The following is a 12,733-nucleotide window of genomic DNA, read 5'->3' as shown; positions in this document are numbered from 1 at the left end:
TTTGCGATGAATTCCTGGAACTGATTTTTCTGATTTTTTTTTTGATTTTCTCCAATTTTTTATCGTTTTTTTTTTATTTGCCCTGACCTGACGATAAGACCTGTTAGCGCCGAGAATCCTTTACCCGGCCGACCCAGTTATACCTGTAAACAGCATGTCACAACTTTAGAACCACTTGGTATTTCTCAACGCCCTTTACACCGTCGAAAGATCCTCGCCACATAACTTCACTCGCAGAGATTGGGCAAAATCGGTTCGGTAGTGGCTGACATATTAAGGGTTAGAGTTGCTGAAAAATCACATTCTTCTTTTCCTCCGTCGCAGGCATTGACAACGACATATCAGTCGATCGGCTACATGGATCGAGTTGATCTTTGAAACATACATTCGTCGCAGCACGACGAAGTTCCCTATTGTTTTTGAGCCAAATTCGTCCACAGGGTGATCCGCAATGACCCTATTCGCGTTTTTTTCATGCATAATGCCTATGTATAGGTACATATATGGTTTTGCATTCATTATTTCGCGATTTCTGTAATAAAATTATTTTATTAAAAATTTTGTCGAATCTCCTGAAGCCTCTGATTTTGATTGCCTTTCTCACACCTTCTCCATCAGAATCGCCTTCACTCCTCCTTTGCCGAATAATCCTCATCGCTCAGTTGATAAGGAGCATCAGCAGCAAATGTAATCAACGAAGAAACAAATTAAAGTCTGGGGTAGCAATGATTGCAACTTCATATTTACAGCTGTATTCCCCTAGCTTCTTTTACACATTTCTAGTGATATCCCTCAAAAACGGTAAGAGGTGTTGCTTGCATTCCTACATCCGATCATTATTTATCAATTAAGTGTAAGCCTCTATATTCTAATCCTCAGTTTGGTTTCTTCCCAACTATTCTACATGCACATTCGCTGGGTCCATCACTTGGGGTGTTATAATCAAGGCCTTGTCTATAGTTGTCCAAAATCGCCGTAGGCATGAAACAAAAATTCAAATATCTAATCATTTTTACATTCGATTATGTTACCTCGATCAATGATGGAACAGAGATTATCTATCCTGGGCAGATGAAAAAATCACAAACCCGGAGCATCGCCTTGGGGATTTAGGGTGAGGCGAGCCTGAAGGAAAATTGCCGACACCCGACTCTTGGATCACCAAACTAGATATAGCATTCATAAATATTCGTATGTAATTGGATCGTAGATCGTATGTAAATATACACATACGTTTATTATGTATACTATTGTGAGTATGAAGCGGTAGTGGGATTTCCGGGCCACCAAAATCAGACTAGCCTGCACGCCTGATCTGAACATCGGATAATAATAAATGCGCAGAGCACGAAAAGTAAAACTACGGTAACATGCATGTTCCAAAGTCCACCACCGGGTCGTTGAATTTCGCGATTTTAAAACTTATTCTGAATTACAAATGAATACTAAATTAAATTTCTTGCGGATGAAATACCTGCGAGACGATATTTCGAAAGCTCGCTGCTGTCGTGTCGTAGTCTCCTGACTTTTAACCCGTAGAGAACCGAATTCGCTTTTCGGCGTAATAAAATTAATATCGTTTTGACATTAATTTGGTCCAAGTCCGATGACTTTAGAGCACTTCTCTATGTAAAGAACTGTTTTTCGATATCCCTCAAATGCTGGCCCTCTATAGGGGTTAATGAATGAAAAGTGGAAAGCGAATTTTTCCCTCCCAATACCCTTACGTATTAATTTACATGTATGCATAAGTATAACTGCGCATATAAATAAATGTGTATTGGTACAGGTATAAAAGATACAGGTTGAACCGAAGCTTGTACATTCGAAAACCATGCGCGTTACACGGCGCGGCATTACAACTTTAGATATTCATATTTTAGGTGGTGGCTTTTAGCTACGGGATTAATTTACCAAGGTAACTTGACAGGCATCTCGCGGATATTCTGATTACAGCGCTATTGTGGGGAAAATTAGGAATACCAATAAAACCATTTCTTCCGACTAAATATCCATTTCAATGATGGATCTTTGTCTTTCGAGTATCCAAGCTTTCTGTTAAATTAGTATGTTGACCATGGTATGCAAGAGATTGCTGAAACCGTTATTGTATCGTTTGCTTCTTGATGGCATTTGCAAGTCTGTTTGGCATGGGTTCCTCCTGTTGAAAAAATAACGATATCCGTGACTGCGGAAGCTCAATTAAACGATAAGAGATGGACGACTTCTAAGATACCCCCCGATCCTTTCGTCATTTAACCTTCAACGACTTCATGTATTTGTCCAATTCGTCCTCCCCACTAGATGCATCCCTCTCCATCTTATCTGTATCCTTTTCCACAATTTCTGGAGATTCAGAGTCAAAGTACTTTTCTTCTTCATCTTGGGTCCGAAGTTCCGTGTTATCGTAAGACTCGTTCTCATCAACCGTACTGAAACAGAAAACTCGATAATATTGGCTCAATATTTTATATGTATATGTAATGAAACCATACATCCAACACATTTTCATTCATTCATTCATTTTTATCGACCAACCTGTAATCAAAGTCCTTATCTTTTCCGTTCAGAAAACTGTTGTACATATTAGTCAAAAATTCGTCTCTGAGGATCTGTTGTTCTCTGCTGGAAATTTGACAAACCGTGTAATCAATTACGTTTCTATCAGATTGTGCTTTTTTGTGAAAGTTTGAAGGTTTTCCAAACATTTCACCCCAGTGAATATCATCCGACTGTTTTGATGAAATTTTGGCTTTATCCTCGAGTTCTAATTCCTCTTCATAATCATTATCGGAGTCGTTTTCTTCCTTTACTTCATCCTCAGCATCTTGCTGTTCCTTTTGCAGAGTTCTTGTTCTTTCTCTATCGACGCTTTCTAGTACAATATTTAAAAACGATATATTTTGGGTGTCGATATTGTCTCTACCTTTTCGTTGCTCTTCTGTCAAGTATTGACCTATTAGGTGTTCATATAGAAGAGGATTACGCCTCATCATTTCTGTTTCACTGAAATACTCTCCTTTATCAATGAGAGATTTCAGGGCTTGATATCTTCGATTTTTTACATCAATTTGTCTCTGCAAATTATTATGGTACCGACGCAGTCTTTTCAAATGAAACATTATTTCATAGTCTTGTTCCCTGGTTGGGTCGTTGAAATAGTACAAGTGTTCATCTTTGACAAATTGTCCGAAACGTGATAGAAACATTGACTTGTTAGCATGAAATACATCTGTGGCTATTTTTGCTTTTTCTTCTATCGTTAAGTCTGGATCGTGCCTTTGCTGGCTCTGGAAAACTGCATCGGAGTTTGCCAGGCAATCGATCATTTCTTTGAACAACTTAGCTTTTTTTCCAGCTAGTACATCGGAATTTTGGCTTACCGGATCATCAATTGGACCCATATTTATCTTCATTGCTGTCACTGCGCTACCTCCGGCTTTGCCTCTGGGTAATTTTAAACCTTCTTCCTCACTCATACGACGATCATGATCGGTACTTGCCATGAGATCTCTTTCAACGAATCGCACCGCTTTTTATACTGAAGTTCCTTCAGCGCATGATCCTCACGTGAAGTGAGATAATTATCGATCGTAGGTTGCCTTCGGTTGTGAGGTTTTGCTCTCACAGAACAGACACTGCTATAGTTCTATTTGTTGTTTTTTATTTCTTATTTTTAACTGAAGATAGTGAAATATATGCCTCTTTGTCGGCCCGCTTTTCGGCGATCGTCCTCCTTCCAGGTACTAGATGCTCAAGTTGTAAACTGTGAACGAATCGACAAAAGCACTAGCAACTGCTGCCATAGACATCCTCTACCGCGCTCCGCGACACCGCGCCTGTGTGAACCACTGGACTGTACTGTGTGAACCTAGCAAGAAATGACGCTACGATCACAATTTACGACAGACCTTGTTGATGTGGTAACCGTGTCCAATCCACTGTCAACCCTCTACTCGCATAGCCTTATTCGTGCTCAAACACTGCAGAGCGATTCTTAAATAAAATTCATCCGTCAAAATGGTAAGTGATAGTGTTTGCCAAATCTATACAAGATTATTTACCTCGCTGACTTATTATCTCTAGGCCCAAGAAGTTGAGGAAACCATGAAACGCATCCAGTCCCACAAAGGAGTCGTTGGAACGATTGTCGTCAACTCGGAAGGTTGGTCATTACCGTTTCTCTCCAAACGTTGATTCTGATCCTTAGAATTTCTAAAATAGTTTTTTTCTTCCGAAAATACTTTTAAACTACTCCCGAATTGTGAAATTTATTGGTCTGCGATTCTACCACTCAATAACAGTAGTGCTTCCAAAATGAGCACTACGCTAGTTGAGCTTAGTAAATACATTCCTGAGCACTCTGATTGTGAGCTTTTATATTTCTTCTTTACTTACGAATATTCAAAGGAGACGGTGGAGCTCGAAACTCTCCGAGCACATATACCGAACGCACCTACTGGTGCAGCTAACAAATGTCCAGTGTAGAAAAGTGTAAAGCTCAAAAAACCTGACGAGTGTAAAACTCAGTACATTTGGACCCTGTTTATTTTGATGATGATTCCGCCGCTAAAACAGGCTAGAGATGTATTATTTTCGTGTTAGAATGACTGATTGAACTAATTACCATGGCTGTCTGTTTTTTTAATTTTTGACAGGATGCATTCATCATTGATTGGCGTCAAAACACAACATGAATTTCATCAAACTCTTGTTTGCTATATCTCCATATTTTACACCAAAATTTGAAAACTATTTATACTTTTCTACACCTATACACAATATGGGACGCTACATTGCTACACCGTCCTATGAGCTAAACAGACACAACATGGGTGTGCCAATTGATCATATGGAAAAGGGTATACTTAAATAGCCATACTGCAAGAGTGGTGCACTGATGTAACCTATTGGGAATACTAAAGCATATCATGCCCTTTTTGCATTGACCTCGTAACTACATTTTTTTCAAAATTGAGACTATTAACTAGAAATTCCGTAAAGTACTTCTTCAATATAAAACCCAATGTAGGCGGCACAGCCACACAAAAAAGTTGTCCAAACGCGCGTTTGGCCGCCAAGCGATTCACAATCAACCTAACCGGCCGTACGTAGTTAATGCAGAAAGGAGACAATGTATATTTAGTAATGTAATGCTTTGGTAGGTTTCAACTGAAACCAGGTTTAAAGCTGTTCTTCTCTTCTAGGGATTCCAATAAAATCAACTTTGGACAATACTACAACGATTCAATACGCAGGACTAATAAGTCAACTCTCGGACAAAGCTCGTTCGGTAGTAAGAGATCTTGATCCAACGAATGATCTGACGTTCCTCCGGATTCGAAGCAAGAAGCATGAAGTGATGGTTGCCCCGGATAAAGAGTTCATTCTTATAGTTGTTCAAAATCCGGTGGACTAAAATAACTGATCCAACTTTGCACTTTGTTTTGCCTCGTGCCTCATATTTTACATGAGAAATATTTCCTTCTTTATTACCACAAGCAATTATCTCAATGCTGCTTAATAATTGTAAATCTTAACATGTTTGTATTAGTCTATTTGTGCTAAGTGCAAGCTAGGTGGTACGTTATTCAAATATTTTTTGATAAACATAGTTACACTTTTTACTTGAGTCTCGATCTTTGGTCAGTTGTTAAGGCAGTCGTGATTTTAAAATTGACTAACTAATTGGAGAAATGATTTATAACGTTTAGGTAGAAAGCAATGTTTATTACAAATATATTTTTTTCAAGTTATTTTTTTGATTGTGTATCAAAATTATGTGTGCCTACAATAAACTTATATTTATAATTTATGACACAAAATTCGTGATTGAAAAAACAGTAGAGTTCAGTTCTGTCGTACTACTACTCATTCATAATCATGGTAAATAATCGATGTTAAATCTTTGAAATAGTATGCAGTGTATACTTACACACATAGAGATGACGAATTTTCAAAAAGTAGAAGTACGCCTGAAAGTGAGACAACGTATACCATAAAACCCTTTTTCCTACGTTTCAAAAGCTCAAACTAAAGTCTAAATAGACTGAAAGTATTCACAGTATATCCATAATTGAGTTGAGGAAGCAATAATGTGTAGTCAATCTAGTACTTCCAGATGGGCAAACCATGATTGGAAGCAATGCGTTCACGTGCATTCTTTTTGCAACCTTTGATACCTTCTGCAACTACATAAGAACAATTCGAATTAGGAATATAATTGCAAAGCAGATTTGTACAGAAACTGTTCAAAACAGACAGAATGCAAGCTATTCGGCCTTTGTCAATTAGCTGTTAGGGCTAGGGCAACTGCTTTAGAATACCCGATAAGGATACCCATCATTTTCTCTTATAAAAACTATCAACTTTAGGCGAAAATTTCAACAAAATATTGATCATATTTCTAACCTAAACGGAGTAAGGTGTCTTACATGCAGAAACACCAAGTGACCGCCATACAATTGACACCCAATTCACATTGCTTTATAAGGGCTGTTCTGTAAATAGGTGGCTCACTATCAGGCGGTTAATTCTCCTAACAATGAAATTGGAATTCATATAATTTTAACTAATTATAATTTTGTAATACGTGTGTATGCTGACTGGAAGATATACTTTCATGATAAAATATTCTGAATTACGGCTGTATTTATGAAACCGTACCCTCACCGGTTTTGTCAAGTCCGCATAGAGCTCGTTTTCTATGTGAAATTAACTTACACCAAAGAATTTTTGGCGCTTCCTTCAAATAGATTTACAAACTAAAACAAAACTGATAAAACATGAATCGTTAACCGAAGATATGAACGATGTGAATTATCAATACAAAAATAACGAATTGTAGATTTCAAACATGAAGCTCTAAGCAAAGTTGTAACGAAATCGGCGGAGAGACGCTGTGACGCTGTCGGAAGTTTATCTCAAATAACTACTGACAATGAGTTGATTCTGAGATAGACTCAAATGAAATATCATTAAAGTAATTATAATTGATGCTCAATCAACAGAATGTATGATGGTAATGAGGTGAAAATTATCGCCTGTAAACGGACATGATGGTGAGTAGTTAGAAGAGACCGAAAGAGAATATCACAGAATGATGGTTTTCACTACTCACTCGATAATACTCAGAAATAATGTGGTTGATTTTAGATTATAAGCTTGACTTATAAAGAAAAAGATCGCCAAATAGTGAGTGCTATTTTGGAAGATAAATTACACTAACCAAAACATAATAATGGAAAATTAATCTAACATTGAGCGGTTCGTTAACTGGGCTCAGCAGCTGGCGCCAAGCGACTTCTGCGCTTGGACGTTGGATGAAAAAACACATAATAGAGAGTCATCGCTACAATACCTATAACAAATGGTATACAGCAAAGAACTGTGATCAGCTCAAAATACCATCGATTTCTGAGATTTTGCTTTGCTTCCATAGCCCACAGAATGGAGGCTCCCACGTTTTCCATGATGCATAGCGCGTAGTAGAACAAGTGCCTAACAAAAGTACGACCCTCGCTAGGATTCAGGTAGGTGAATATGTAAACAAAACCCAAAACTACCGAAAAAAAAAAGGACCTCACGCGCTCACACCGAGTCAAAGGTGCTAGCCGAGAATGGTCTCCGTCTCTGCAGAACTCCGCAACTCCATTGGGTTCCATATTGAGCCAGGTAGTCATTACAGCGCAATGGAGGATGCATGCTAAGCCTGTGTACATGGGCCACATGCTGGCGACAACACTTATAGATAAAATACGAGACACTGGAATAGAAATAGAGCAATATCAATCATAGAAATTTGCTGAGAACCGAAAAAGCTGGTAGTAAAATCAATTGTTATTTCATGAGTAGTTTTTCGTACTTATAATGCAGAAGTGCCACAGAAACTGAAGGATCGTTCCAATGACACCAATGTTCTCTTTGTCACGCTGAGCCAAACGAATCATTCGATGGTAACTAGCCATTGACCAGCCCATGCTCACTAACGAACTGCACACACTAACCATTTGCACCACTGTAAGGATACAAAATAAATGTCAATGATTTCGCAAAGTAAAAAGTAGTCTTCTAGGAAAAGAATAACATAGACCCATACACTGGAAACTTGATTTTTCATCTCTGAGCAATATATTAAGTTGAAGTATTTGTTGTGGCGCAGCTTCTAGGAAGCACTCAAAAACTCTAAGTAAAGCAACATCTTCATCCTCCTTGAGCATTTTAAGATAATAATGTTGTTGTTCAGCTTCAAGCCCGTTGCTTTTATACCTAAGCGCTTTCAATGCATATCTAAGACTGTTACAATATCGCAATAATGGTGCCAGTTGAAAAAGAAATACCAATATGCGGTGAGCTACTGTACACGTAACTGTGGTTGTAGCAGTCTTCATGGCCATCCTTCTTCGCTTTCCATTGAGCTGTAAGGTAATTAAACTGATCAAACCTTTGGATAGAGAGTGAAAAGAGAGGTCTTGGGTGAAATTACCAGCAAGTCTTGATCAACTATTCTAAAACTGATGAAAGTATTGACAAAAGCTGGAAACAGTATAAAAGCAACTGTCCAAGCAAAGTAGGTTATTTTGCCATCCACGAAGTATTTTGAAGCCAAGTAAATGTCTGCACCAATGTCAAATATGTGAGTGACTATCGAAAAGATCAGGCACACCACGTCCCATCGTCGAACCATCGCGTTTTTATGCGGTCTGTCAATCTCATCGGAATTTCGTCGCAAGCAGACGTTTTGACGGTCTGCTCCTAACCCTTGCGAACTTTCCAACGTCTCGCTTTGAAACGCTTCTTTTGTTTTGTGTATGCGCACAGGTGACAACATGTCCAGTTATATACCACGTATTTGGCGAGCAAATAAAAATGATCAAAAAGATTAACTCGTTACGAATGATGGCGAATAATATTGTCATCGATGACCGAGCAACGAAACAAAAAATCTGCAGCAGCACTTTCCGCAATGTCGCTTCATGTCAAGGAACCTGACGCAAGTGCGTCATACTGGCTACCACTCTACACTACCGTGATGGAAGACATGGGTACACCGGCTATGCGCTTGCGCAATCATAGACGTATCGTTGAGTGTAGATAGGAATAGAGGTGCGGAAGACGTGGTGGGGGTATGCTTATGCACTTTTCCTTATACCTATACAAGAGCTTTGCCTCCCCACTAGTAAATGGCGCTGACAAAAATTGCCCGATTTTACGCACACGCAGAGCGCTCTCGCGTACATGAGATTACCACATGCAAAGGCTCACGGACGGCCCGAGCTTTCCCTCCCCACTACTTGGTGCGCTGCAGTCGGTCACTTACCGCATACGGGTCCCTGTAAATGATTTGCACGCACACAATCGATTCTCGCTGGCGCGCGGCGTTCCGCGATTTCAACTCATTGCCAGAATCAGAGCAATCGAGCAACTCGCAAGGGGAGGCTGAGAACTCGTCGTCACCGATTTCGATCAAATTCACAGTATATAAGCATATCCCCACCACGTCTTCCGCACCTCTATTCCTATCTACACTCAACGTACAGAGTGTTAGCGGCGATGAATTTAGCTAAAATGATAGCCATGATAGGATAGGTAGAGGGCCGAAATATAAGGATTTTGAGCATTGGAACCATGCCCGGAAATGTCCCGGTACGGAATGACAGACGTTTTTCGATAGTGCAATCACGGGTGTAGTCATACTCGACGTAGAACAAGCAAGTGGAAGCCATAACATAGTATACCAGCAACGATAGGGGTTGTTAGCCAGAATTTGGATAATCTCAATCGCTGTTAGAAATCTTCAGTCAAGGTCAATGATGCTGGTTATTGCCGGTTCGTGGAATGATCTCGAAAGTCTGAACACACAACTAAAGGTTAGAATTCCATTCATGCGTCATTCTGCGGCGAACATCTACAGTAGCATTCGTGTAGCCAACAATCACAACAAACGTCCAACAATTGATTGGGTGAAAAAAAACTCCGAAAATCGATCTTCGCCGGCCAACTTCACAGCGGTCAAGCACTCCCTTAAGGCCCTCAAGAGAGAAATCGGACACCTCACCAGCATTTGTGACAAAATTGAATGTGATAAAGTGTAAAATTGAATATTAACATATTAACAATCTTATTGTTTTGAATAAATGGAATTATAAAAACTCAGCATATAACTCGGGGCATTGTTTATGAGGTTAGAGTTGATGTTCTCATTTACAGTTTTCTGTAGTAACTATAAATAAACATATCAACTCTAACCTCACATTCATGACAATAATCGTCTACTTGTACAAGTGTGATCAGCTTTCGATACGTCGTTGTACACATCTAAAATATTTTCTACAATTAAATTATGCTACTTGGTCTCCAAACAATATCCCGAGTTGTAGTATGCCAAGTTTGTATAATTTCATCCATTCAAAACAATGATATTATTCCGCCACTTCATCGCATCCGGTTCAGCCACAAATGGCGGCGAGGTGTCCGATCATTCTCTCTTGAGCATTGAGGGTCTCTAGTCCATACTGTGTTTGGATCACGTCTAGAGACCGTCAAACCACGTTCCTCCGTGTTCAAACTGGGTCTTGCTGGAAAGCTCCCGCTATCATTTCACGGAATTAATTTAAGTTTTTCTTATCCTTATAGCAGAGTATCAAGCCCGGAAGTGTCTAGATTCGCCCCAGCGAATCGTTGGAAACCAGATTATGGATCCCCTGAGACAGTTCACTTAAAAATCGACAAATCTCCCAGAATCTATACTCCGAAATTTTATTCCAGACACCGCACGGATACCCTCGGTGCCTTAGATCTGCGTCCATGCGTAGAACCATCGTAGAACGGGAAAAACGCAACTGATAATTTGTGTACTCTAATGTACGTACACCATGGGATAGCAGCGTGCAATCACGAACAGACGACGGAATCCAACACGTTCACACAATATTTTATTCAATTGATCGGATAATTCAACAGTTGTTGTCTAATACATTTTTGAAAATGGTCACCCGTAGTCTGACAGAACCGTTTATTCTAATGCGTAACAATGCTTCGCAAACCCGGCATATTTACTCTGAACAGGTATGACAAACTGGCCACAGTTATTTCAAGCACAAAACGCGTTTTCATACAAACATACGGTCACAATCTCAAAATTATATTATTTTAATGCAGAATTCGTCGGATAGAACGGCTTTAGTCGGCCTAGAGTCTGCAGCTATAGGTGAAGTTGAATTAGGCAGCTTGAATTGGGAAGATCATATTTCACCAGCTTGGTCAGATGCCTTGGAAGAAACACAATATATCCTCAGTAGACTAAGAACCAAACTAGCAGAGCTTAAAGAGGTCCATGCACGGCATTTAACTCGCCCAACTTTAGATGACACCTCTAAGGTATACATGAATTATTGACAAAATAAAATTTTTTGCCTAGGCATTGATTGTAACATTTTGCTCTGTTATAGGATGAGAGATTAATGGAACAACTGACTAGGGAAATGGGACGAGCGTTTACTAGCGGTCACCGGCAAGTGCAGCTCGTCAAAACGGCTGCGAAACAGGGAAACAGAGCCAGTGACCGACGCCTAGCTGCCAGTGCAGCCATTGCTCTTTCTTCAGCATTACAGGAGCTGGGATTGTCATATCGAACAGCACAGAACCATTACTTACAGCGTAATAACAATATTGATCTGATGACTGTTATTAATAACATGAATTTTTTGTCTCCCAGTACTTTTTTCGATCCTAAAAACGAATATGATTATTGTTGATGCAGAGCTGAACTCGAGGGAAGAAAGAAGCCGCCAATACTTTTCAGATGATCAAGAGTTTCTCTCCATCGAACCTTTGGATTCTTGGGCTACCGATATGAAGTTTGCACATGTTAGCAGCGGGAGTGGAAGCAGCTGTGATCAACAACACATGAACCAAATGCAGCAGGAAATTCTTTTACATTTCGATGATGAGCAGAGGACAAGGCAAGCAAAGATGAGAGAACAGGAAGTTGTACATATCGTGCAAAGTATCGCTGAACTGAACCATATATTTAAGGTACGTGGGCATATTTTAATATATGTATGTAAAGCATATATTTATATATTATATAAGTATTTGTGACACTGCACTTTGTGAGCATATTTTTTATACACAAGTATTTGTGACACTTGCTATATCTGGCTCCTATATCAGAAAGAAATTGAAAAAAGAAGTAGGCATTTATCCCTACCGCTCCAATGATATTGTTCGCAGGATCTCGCACATATGGTACAAGACCAGGGCAGCATATTGGATAGGATAGATTACAACGTTGAACAAACCCAGGCGCAAGTCCAAGAAGGTTACAAACAGCTGAAGAAAGCTGATTCTTATCAACGGGCGAATCGTAAACTGTACTGTATAATGGTACTAACAGTTGCAATCATATTTGTCTGCTTACTATTTGTCATATTAAAGACATAGTGTGTTGAATAGGACAAGAGCTTAATGATGGTAACTTCATACATTATTGTCCAGCCACCCTTTTATGGACGTCTTACCAGGTATCGAAAGTATTGTGCTGAGACAATCGTACGTGAACGTAAATAATCACAAGAAAATTGAAGGAAATTCAGGAACATTCAGTGTTATTAAACTAGCACAACGCTACCATAAAAATGTTACTTGGGTTTCTAGTGGATTCAAAGTTATCATTGTGAAGCACAGTTTGTCAAGCAACATTACCGACTGCCTGCGACTACATCTATCTTAG

General features: G+C 39.4%; 4 protein-coding genes across 8 annotated transcripts; 2 read left to right on the top strand and 2 right to left on the bottom strand.

The window, feature by feature from the left end:
• Nucleotides 1-720: 720 nt before the first annotated feature.
• LOC105691491 (coiled-coil domain-containing protein 97) lies at nucleotides 721-3,828 on the bottom strand. 3 transcript variants are annotated; one of them, XM_012409994.3, is made up of 3 exons: nucleotides 2,539-3,828; nucleotides 2,237-2,432; nucleotides 721-2,161 (listed from the first exon to the last, which is right to left on the bottom strand). In XM_012409994.3, the coding sequence occupies exons 1-2, from the start codon at nucleotides 3,504-3,506 to the stop codon at nucleotides 2,252-2,254; spliced, it is 1,149 nt and encodes a 382-aa protein (XP_012265417.2). In that variant the 5' UTR covers nucleotides 3,507-3,828; the 3' UTR covers nucleotides 721-2,161; nucleotides 2,237-2,251. The 3 variants fall into 3 exon arrangements, with proteins under 3 accessions (XP_012265417.2, XP_020711212.2, XP_012265416.2); XM_020855553.2 differs by having other exon boundaries at nucleotides 2,241-2,432; XM_012409993.3 differs by having other exon boundaries at nucleotides 2,261-2,432.
• Nucleotides 3,829-3,836: 8 nt separating this feature from the next.
• On the top strand, nucleotides 3,837-6,633 carry LOC105691492 (dynein light chain roadblock-type 2). The gene is made up of 3 exons (XM_012409995.3): nucleotides 3,837-4,023; nucleotides 4,087-4,165; nucleotides 5,208-6,633. Exons 1-3 carry the CDS (start codon nucleotides 4,021-4,023, stop codon nucleotides 5,417-5,419), a joined length of 294 nt encoding a protein of 97 aa, XP_012265418.1. The 5' UTR covers nucleotides 3,837-4,020; the 3' UTR covers nucleotides 5,420-6,633.
• Nucleotides 5,696-9,652, bottom strand: LOC105691490 (XK-related protein 6-like). The gene is made up of 4 exons (XM_012409991.3): nucleotides 8,486-9,652; nucleotides 8,099-8,417; nucleotides 7,865-8,017; nucleotides 5,696-7,765 (listed from the first exon to the last, which is right to left on the bottom strand). Exons 1-4 carry the CDS (start codon nucleotides 8,828-8,830, stop codon nucleotides 7,272-7,274), a joined length of 1,311 nt encoding a protein of 436 aa, XP_012265414.2. The 5' UTR covers nucleotides 8,831-9,652; the 3' UTR covers nucleotides 5,696-7,271.
• A 64-nt stretch (nucleotides 9,653-9,716) lies between these two features.
• On the top strand, nucleotides 9,717-12,463 carry LOC105691508 (syntaxin-16). 3 transcript variants are annotated; one of them, XM_012410029.3, is made up of 6 exons: nucleotides 9,717-9,869; nucleotides 10,768-11,067; nucleotides 11,161-11,379; nucleotides 11,451-11,658; nucleotides 11,762-12,036; nucleotides 12,235-12,463. In XM_012410029.3, the coding sequence occupies exons 2-6, from the start codon at nucleotides 10,987-10,989 to the stop codon at nucleotides 12,442-12,444; spliced, it is 993 nt and encodes a 330-aa protein (XP_012265452.1). In that variant the 5' UTR covers nucleotides 9,717-9,869; nucleotides 10,768-10,986; the 3' UTR covers nucleotides 12,445-12,463. The 3 variants fall into 3 exon arrangements, with proteins under 3 accessions (XP_012265452.1, XP_048506873.1, XP_048506874.1); XM_048650916.1 differs by having other exon boundaries at nucleotides 9,721-9,869; nucleotides 10,636-11,067; XM_048650917.1 differs by lacking the exon at nucleotides 9,717-9,869 and adding an exon at nucleotides 9,883-10,090 and having other exon boundaries at nucleotides 10,636-11,067.
• The last annotated feature ends 270 nt before the right edge of the window (nucleotides 12,464-12,733 follow it).

The sequence above is a fragment of the Athalia rosae genome, chromosome 2 (assembly GCF_917208135.1).
Source record: "Athalia rosae chromosome 2, iyAthRosa1.1, whole genome shotgun sequence".
Lineage (NCBI taxonomy): Eukaryota > Metazoa > Arthropoda > Insecta > Hymenoptera > Athaliidae > Athalia > Athalia rosae.
Note: the sequence above shows the minus strand (reverse complement) of the source record. Positions and strands in the feature narration are given on the sequence as shown.